Source organism: Tachypleus tridentatus, chromosome 1 (genome assembly GCF_004210375.1).
Source record: "Tachypleus tridentatus isolate NWPU-2018 chromosome 1, ASM421037v1, whole genome shotgun sequence".
NCBI lineage: Eukaryota > Metazoa > Arthropoda > Merostomata > Xiphosura > Limulidae > Tachypleus > Tachypleus tridentatus.
The window spans coordinates 149,241,513-149,250,828 of NC_134825.1; the positions used below are offsets into that span (position 1 = coordinate 149,241,513).

Below are 9,316 nucleotides of genomic sequence, written 5' to 3' on the forward strand. Positions count from 1 at the left end.
AACAGCTTTCTTGAAACGTGTTTATGTTCAACCTGAACATATGAAGAACAAATAATAAAACTATAATATTACAAGCAAGCAGAAGCGCATGTTATAATTAATATCAAATAATATCAAAAGTCAAATGTTTGTGGCATAGTGGTACGTCGTACTGGCTAAATGCCTTTCTAGTTGTTTTGTTTTTGTATTACTTTATAAGTTTGCAAATATAGATTGTTGATATATTACAGGACATTTACCTTAACATCATTACAGTCTTATGCATAACATTTAAATTAATATGAAGTGAGCTAGAATGTTACTAATTGTTTAACACATATGAACGACAAAAACCGAAGAAAATTTATGTTTTTTTTTCTTATCGTTCATAGTTTGCCTTCTTAGTGTTTTATAATATATTCATTCGAATTTTTTGGTGCTTAGTTTATTTAAATATAATTTCTAAAGGCTTAAACAAGAGTTTGCTGCGGCGTAGAGCTCTAGTTTGGTTTGAACTTCGCGCAAAGCTACGGGAGGGCTATCTGCTCTAACTGTCCCTAATTTAGCAGTATAAGACTAGAAGAAATGCAACTAGTCAACACCACCAGCTCAGCATGGCCAGGTGGTTAAGGCGCTCGACTCGTAATCCGAGGATGGCGGGTTCGAATCCCCGTCGCACCAAACATGCTCGCCCTCCCAGCCGTGGGGGGCGTTATAATGTGATGGTCAATCCCACTATTCGTTGGTAAAAGAGTAGCCCAAGAGTTGGCGGTGGGTGGTGATGACTAGCTGCCTTCCCTCTAGTCTTACACTGCTAAATTAGGGACGGCTAGCGCAGATAGCCCTCGAGTAGCTTTGCGCGAAATTAAAAACAAACAAACAAACAATAATTATAAATTCGTGTATAAACATTTATTTGAAATTGGAAACCAATCCGTTAATCAAAGTAACAACGAAAATGCAATAATCTGCAAAGAAGAATGCGTCATTTATCGTTATTATTATTATTAACTCGCCAATGATAACAAATGTATTTTATTTTCTGACTGTGTTCCCCCACCCCAGATGTAACTACTTAACGTTCTTATTTTTGTGGTAGTGGCTTAGCTATGCTTAAAAGATTAGGGGGTTGGGCCGTAGGCTCGAGAATGTTCGGCGTTTCAGTATAATAAATATCATGTTTGTTTTTTTTAATTTGACCCCCTGAAGAAATTAAATGGAGAGTCGAGACACAAGCCCCGTGTGCCAGGGCCTCGCGACGTCCGTCTTATGATACGTAATTCAAAATGAAGGGCGATGGTACATAGTTTTAGTTGATTTACTTTTGACACAGATGAAGTGTTTTTTTGTTTTTTGGTTTTTTAGGATGTGTAATTTACTTCCAAGGCAGTGTGATTGTGACGTATCAATGTCCAACGTTGTGTGTATATATATGTGTGTGTGTGTGTGTGTGTGTGATTCTGTACTAAGTTATTTCATTCATGTGGCATTATGATATTTTTATCAGTTAATAATTGATTAAAGATGTTTTTTACGCTTTAATTTAGATATTTTAGCTTCACGTGTTGTTGTTGTTGTTTGGAATTTCGCACAAAGCTACTCGAGGGCTATCTGTGCTAGCCAGTATGATTTAAGAGTTAATGATATCAATTGGTCACTGGTTTTAAAATTTAGGAAAACTACTTATGGGCCTTCTTTCTTTTTGTTTTTGTGCTTTGTTTGCTTTTCCTTCTCTTTGTAATATATATATAATCAAAGTAGCATAAAACTTCTAATCGGACTATCGCTCGTAGTTTTCCCCGTACGTGGAAAATATTTCCTTCTAGGTTCAACAGAAAAGCCCTAACGCTATTCCGACTGATATAATGGTACACTTCCAATGCCACATCTATTCGTTTTATCGAACGGGAGGTTCACGTGACTATGATATGCACCTACTATACGTCGTATTTGATTTATTGTATGTAGTTTGTTGTACATGCTTTACAAGTAGTCCTAGTTACGTTCTGTGAAATATGAATGATAAAATATGTTGACTAAAGTTATAACACAGCAGATGAACAAATTCGTTTATAAATTCTGATTTGAAAATAAACAGATGAGTTAGCAACGTACATATGCGCATGACTTCATGTTTATTCTTCGTAAGTATTTTATTAGTGGTAGTACCAAATTGATTGGAACTTAATTTTAAATTTATATTGAACGTTTATAAATCAGAAAAATGTAGTGTAAATGGAATGCATCATTAAAAATAATGTAAAACTGAAAGAAGCACGTGTTATATGTGCATTAGGAAATCTCTGATGTTAAATTGTGATATTGTTTTTGTGAATATATAATTCATACAAAATACATCACCCTACATTAAAAACGTAATCAAGCCAATCTACAAAGTAAATTTATTTGGTTTTGTATCAACTTGTCAAAAGTTTTACTATTCTGTATTTTTACCTAATCATTATACAATATTTTCGTGTTGCATTTGCGTTTCAACGACAATGGCTGTCAAGAACGAGATGACCGCCAGCAAAAAAAAAACAACAACATGTATTAGTGATATAGCACATGTCTACCAGTTAGGAATTCGTAACACGTAATAATAGCAAGAAAGTTAACGTGCTGCAAAACGGTTTGCTAACACTAACAATGCCATTAGGTATGTTAAAACATTTTCTTGGTGACGCATGATACAAGAAAGCTTTAGTTTTTAAAATTTATATCAAATGCATACATGGTGATATTTTGCTGATAGTAACAATACTATTGTAAAAAAGCACACCGTAAGTTCAAGTGTGTGTATATATATATATATATATATATAATACTTAAATCAACTGAAATTATAATAGCATTCATTATAACTTAAAAACCCAAATGATTTCCTACAATTTTGTTTTTAACTGTTTAAGGCACAAAAGCTGATATTTAAACACAGAACTCAAAATTCAATCAATTCAACTTTATAATCAGTATTTAAAAAGATAAAATTAAATGCTAAATCATGTTAATAGTTTTGTAAAAAACATGAAATACGTTAACAAAAAAGACTGAAAAGTAGGTGTTATTGTATGAAAAATTAAGATATGCCATTTTATGTACATATAATAATTAGCATCTGTTATATTATTTGTATCTGTGCTATCATTATTGGTGTAGTGTTGTAATCAAAACGTTTTCCCTTTAGTGTCTGTGTTGTTCACACATTTCTTCTAAATTCTGCAAGTGCTATTAGTGAAAACAGCATCATGCCTTCTCGTCTTGATGAGCTTCAACAACAGTTTCGCAACAGACTTTTAAAGGAAAAAGAAAGCAAGATGATTAAGATATATAATGAGAATCAACAAAAAGCAATACAAAAGTGTAAAAAGTCAAACAGTTTTGAACACTTAAAGAATAGAGGGGTTCAGAATTGTTACCCTCCTTCTGTTAAAACCATACCCCTGTAAGTAACTCAGGAAGGGCTGTTCCAGGAGCAAAGAGAGGAAGTCCAGGATTGGATCGATCTCGGCCTCTTGCCCCAATCAGCAAGGACCAGATAAGTGGAAGCACAAACAATAGTCCAACATTAAGTCCTGTTAGTTCCCAGAATCTCCCACAACTACAGATCACAGATACTAACAATAAACCTTTGGAGAGACTGCCAGAACAGCCCAATGAAAAAAAACAAAGATCCATTCTCGCTCAATCGCGAGCAAAATATCCTCTAGAAAAACTTAAACAAAGCCATGTAAACATGAAACAAAAAGATGCAACCTTTGTGGCTACAATTAAAGAACAACAAACAGAAATGAAAAAAATGACACTCAACAAAAAAGTAGGTATCAAAAAACCTTATTTAAAATTAATTTCTAGTTTATATGAAAATGATGATTATATATTTCTTTTAAAATTAACCAGTTTAAATCCACTTAATAAGTATACTGTTGTTTCATAGTTATAAATTTTCATAAGCTGTACAAAATCAGAATTTACTAATGTAATGTTTTTATTTTAGATTTTAAAAAACTTGTTAATTCTAGACTGGTCTTTGCAATTTAAAGGTTTGCCTTTCAAAAACTATTCTTTTTAGGTAAATTGTAATATGTTTGAAACTATTATTTCTTGAATTTATAGGCTCCAATTCCAAAAGGTCCTGTTCTCATCAAGAGAATGAACTCATTACCAAATTCTCTGAATGAAAAAACCCAAGTGATTGATCCATCACAACTGCGGTTCAATCTTGTGGCATGTTCCATATGTAACAGAACATTTGCTAAGGACCGAATTAAGAAACACAGTGGAATTTGCAGAAAAACAACACAAAAGAGAAGGAAGGTATTTGATGCAACTAAAATGAGAGTAAAAGGCACTGAAGCAGAAAATTTTGTGAAAGGAAAACCAAAGAAAGATGACCAGAAGGTTAGGAAAAACATTCTTTCTACCCTGAAGTATTCAATATCTAACACACAATGTAATATTTATCTTTACTTGACAGAGTATCATTTTTTCTGTGGCCTTGGTATAAAAAGTTATAATGGGGCCCATGAAAACTTATTTTAGTTTTATAGGAAGAATAAAATGTACAATATATTTAACCAAGAAATAAGCACAAAATGTATCTAAAACAATAATTTTCTAGCATCTAAAATATATGTAAATGTTGAAGAATTTTTGGGGCCCTGGTTCAGTGTACCCTTTGAACATATTTTACATTAGTAGTCAGTTTTGTACTATACAAGTATTTTCAACTCTTTCAATGTAATTCAAGTTATATAGCTACTTAAAATTTATAAAGACACACATGAAATATGAAAAACCATTACTTGTAATACCTAATTTTTATATTTAAAATGCATATTTCATTGGTAACTTACAGTAGTGAATCAAGATTAGGTAACATTATTAAAACAGTTTGTTGCTACCATTCTTTATCTAGACTTTAAAGGAAAATAACATTTTTATAAAAGTAGTTATAGTTTAAATCATATTGTAATATGACTTGTTTTAAATTTACTTCATTAAATTTAACATTTTATATACATAAACACAGAAATTAAACATTATAAAGTAAATATAATACAAAATTACAGTAAAACATTTTTTAGCAAATTATTTATCTGCTGTTAGTAGTTATTGCTTGTTATTTTAAAAATATAAACAAGAAAGACAGTATACTTTCTTATTCATCCAGTTGTAAGTTACTTTCTGATCAACTGATTTATTTGTGTTGTACAGCCACCGAAGAACAACTGGAGAATTAAACACGAGACCCTTATTGCAAGCATTCGTCAGGCTAAAGTCATACAACAGCATGTGGCGGCAGGAGGTAAACTGTCTGATTTACCTCCTCCTCCAACAGTGGAGAATCCTGACTATATACCATGTCCCTACTGTAACCGTACATTCAGTCAGGCTGCTGCTGATAGGCATATTCCAAAGTGTAAGAACATAATTTCAAACAAGAAGACTAAGGTGTAAAAACTTGTGTAAATGTGATTGAGATTGAGGTATTGTTTATGGTGATAAACTGTCCAAGTTTGACAGTTAATTTTCTCCTTTTTTATTTGTAAGATACCACTTCATCAAAATAATTCTTCAACTAACTAATCAACTAGCCCGTTTGTTTACACAGTTGAATGTGTGCTTCACCTGAAATTGGGCATTTGAAAAGTAGGACTCAAATAACTAGTCTCATTATTATAAAATAATATTGTTTCAAAACATTATCACTGAAGGGATGTGATTATCCCTAATGAACAACTTAAATGGAAACAAACCAATGTTGTTATAGATGTCATGGTAATATTTGGTTCCACATTGTATTGATGTTATAAAGTTTTGAACAGCTTGATGCTTCTAAGATTATTGTTTATTTTATCTTAGTATTTTTAATAAGGATTTTTTAAAAAATATGCTTAACAGTGAGTCAAAGATAGTATATTTTTCAATAAATAAGAGCACTATATTGTGCTTCAGATAAGAATTATTCAGATAGTGTTTTTAATATCTTTATCTTGCTTCAGTATTTTTTCAATTATTTGATTTTTCTAATTAGTTTGTTCAGTAATAAGTAGTATAACAATACCATTAATTTCATATACTCATATGAAATATATTTTATTAGTAGTATTTATGAATATAATAGAATGAGTCACTAAATACATATAAAATCTAAGAAGAATCTCTGTATTTTCAGAAATTAGACCTTCCTTCTGAGTGTATAAACTTAGAAGCTGTATCTATCTTTTCAAAGGTATTTGAGTTGTTGATTTCTAATTTTGTGATTCATCTAATTCTTAATCCTGTGTGGCTTCTTAATATCATGAATATAACTTTATAAAATGGAAATGTTTCTTGTATGAAACCTACAAGTTAATCAAGATTTAACATTATTGTGTTAGTGTCACAGTTATTAACAATAAAATTATTATTAGCAACAGATTTATTAGATTAGAATCAAGGTTTAATAATGAATAAAAGTATAACAGCAACAAAAATTTGTCATGTGAGATGGCAGCAGACAGTTAGGTCTAAGGATGGTAACTTTCAGTAGTTAATATTTACACAATGTATATTTAATTATTTTTTTTAAGATAAAACATTTTGATCTGTTTTAACTAAGTGACCAGAATATTTAATTATGGATATTGTGTGTAGTTTAAAATCATTCAGTAACCTAGTTTGAAAGTATTGATCGCTATATCAGTGAATACAGTTATGTAACAGTCAACTCTAGAAGAATATAAAGGGTAGAGTAAAGTGATGTTGGTCTAAAATGTGCTACAGATATATTTGTTAAAAAATCAATTCAAAGATGACCAAAAGTGCCTCCATAATCAAAATGTTATTATTGTTTTGAAGGTATATAATATGTTTACATATTTTCATGTTAGTACTATATTTAATTATTAAATGAAAGTTATATTCACTAATGATAAGAAATTTTAAAAACTTGCCTTATAAAGTTAACTGACCCTTATAGATTTATTGTTTTGTCAGAAATGACATGATCAGGTATGAAAGCATGTTTTTGGGTGAATTTTAATACAGTTATGCTATCTTTAATTAAAGATGAAGCAGTTATAGTGTAAAAAAAATTAGAAGCTGGCACGTTAATCATTCAATGGTATAAAATTTATATTTCTTAAATATGTACTACATATTCAAAATTAAAATTCCAGAATCAGTTTGGTATGAAAGACTTGTTAAAGCTGTGTTAAGTTAGTACCAACCTTCGTATTGTCTGTGTTATAACCTGATTCACTTCTTCAGGGTAACAAAGCTTTGGATAAAAATATGGTCATGGCTGAGCCATAAAATAGCCTTAATCATGAATATACTTTAAATATCTGAGTTTTATATGTGACATCACTTAATCTATTTATGGTGTTTATATCATCAGCCTCATTTTTGTTCTCATTAACCATTGGTCTTTCTTTGTTATGAAGAAGAGTGAACTATTCCAAAGTGCTCAAGTTTTACAGTTTCTCTATGTGACCATGTGTGCTTACTTAATCAGAAGTTGTTATAATGTAATTAGACTTGGTCAGACTTTGACACTAATAACATAAATGTTTGACTTGTCAAAAAATTTCTGTACTTCCACAACTGGTTTTGACCAGTTCTACTGTATTAGTGAAATACAAAGTAAGGAAAGAAGGATATTATTACCCTTACTGATACAATTAGGAAAATATCCTTTCTTCTTGGTAGTCATGGTTGGCAAGGGGATATAATCAAGAAGTTTTAACTGTTGGACGTCATGCTTTAAAATATAAACATATATATTTAAGCAATAGTAATATAGTAAAATCCTTTCTGATGACCTGTTTTTATTAAAGTTAAGAGTTTATTTGAAGTACATTAAGAGTATGTAGTTTGTTGTTATACAGCTTTCATGTAGTTTGTTGTTATACAGCTTTATGTTTGTCAAACGCCAGGATCATTTTAGTATTAATTAGGTGTTAATAGATATTCTGTAACTAGAAAAAATAACATTCTATTGAATATAGTTTGGTTATGTTCAATGAGCAGCTTGTTTGTTTGTTTGTTTTGAATTTCGTGCAAAGCAACTCGAGGGCTATCTGTGCTAGTCGTCCCTAATTTAGCAGTGTAAGACTACAGGGAAGGCAGCTAGTCATCACCACCCACCGCCAACTCTTGGGCTACTCTTTTACCAACGAATAGTGGGATTGACCATCACATTATAACGCCCACACGGTAAAAGGAGCGAGCATGTTTGGTACGACGGGGATTCAAACCCGCGACCTTCAGATTACGAGTCCAACGCCTTAACCCACTTGGCCAGTCAATGAGCAGCATACTGTTAGTTTGTATAGTTTGGTTGGGTATAATAAGTATATTGATTGCTTATTTTTACAATTTTTATCAATTTTTGAGAGCAAAAACATTGCATGAGAAAACATGTGTCAAGAATCTTAATATGGAAACTTGATGTACACTTGTAATGTCAAATTCTGTTTCAAATAATCAGCACGTTTTACGATATTTATACTTCCAAGCTCTTTATTAAAAACAAATATAACTACAAAGAGTAATCTTTAATAGTGTTTAGAACCACAACACATTTCTTGAAAGATTATTCTTTATGAAATGGTTGATGCATTGCTTATCGTCTTTCACTAAAATTAACGACGCAAAAGTTCATACATTTATGCGACCTACTTGTACGTTAGTATTGATTTCAACAAGTGCTACGTGTTTGGTAACCTAGGTTACTAGTTTGTAGTACCTCGTGTTTTCTCAGAGTCATATTAACCGTTATATTGATCAGTCTGAAACTCGTGTTAATTTTAGATCACCGTATAAAACAGATAAGAACTTATACTTGATGTAAACAACACATGATATTTTTCGAAGGTGTTTCTAGGAGACCCACATTTTTCCAAATGACCCATGAATAATAATTCCAAAGACCATTTTCTATTTGTATCCGTATATAAAGGAAAATAGTTTGGTTTGAATATTGCGCAAAGCTACACGAGGACTATCTGCGCTAGCCGTCCCTAATTTAGCAGTGTAAGACTAGAGGGAAAGCAGCTAGTCATCACCACCCACCGCCAACTTTTGGTCTACTCTTTTACCAATCCATAGTGGGATTGATCGTTACATTATAACGCCCCCCACGGAGATTCGAACTTGCGACCCTCAGATTACGTGTCGAGTGCCTTAACCACCTGGCCAGGAAAATAGTAATAAAGATTATATATTTATAACAACAAAAAGTTTGATACCAAGTTCGTAAACTTTTATTGTTATTTCAAATAATGTAACTGTTACTTCATTTTATCGTATTGAAAGGAGTATGTAAAATAGCTTGTTTCCACTAAAACGT

The 9,316-nt window shown here is 31.5% G+C and overlaps 1 protein-coding gene across 1 annotated transcript; it reads left to right on the top strand.

Annotated features, from left to right (window-relative positions):
- The first annotated feature begins 1,928 nt into the window (after nucleotides 1-1,928).
- Nucleotides 1,929-7,991, top strand: LOC143226759 (zinc finger C2HC domain-containing protein 1B-like). The gene is made up of 4 exons (XM_076458150.1): nucleotides 1,929-2,123; nucleotides 3,167-3,796; nucleotides 4,096-4,380; nucleotides 5,197-7,991. The coding sequence occupies exons 2-4, from the start codon at nucleotides 3,716-3,718 to the stop codon at nucleotides 5,437-5,439; spliced, it is 609 nt and encodes a 202-aa protein (XP_076314265.1). The 5' UTR covers nucleotides 1,929-2,123; nucleotides 3,167-3,715; the 3' UTR covers nucleotides 5,440-7,991.
- Nucleotides 7,992-9,316: the final 1,325 nt, after the last annotated feature.

Coding starts and splice junctions, on each gene's coding strand:
- LOC143226759 (XM_076458150.1), top strand. CDS start 3,716: ATGAAACAAAAAGATGCAACCTTTGTGGCTACAATTAAAGAACAACAA. Junction 3,797..4,095: donor AAATGACACTCAACAAAAAA/GTAGGTATCAAA, acceptor TTGAATTTATAG/GCTCCAATTCCAAAAGGTCC. Junction 4,381..5,196: donor CAAAGAAAGATGACCAGAAG/GTTAGGAAAAAC, acceptor TGTGTTGTACAG/CCACCGAAGAACAACTGGAG.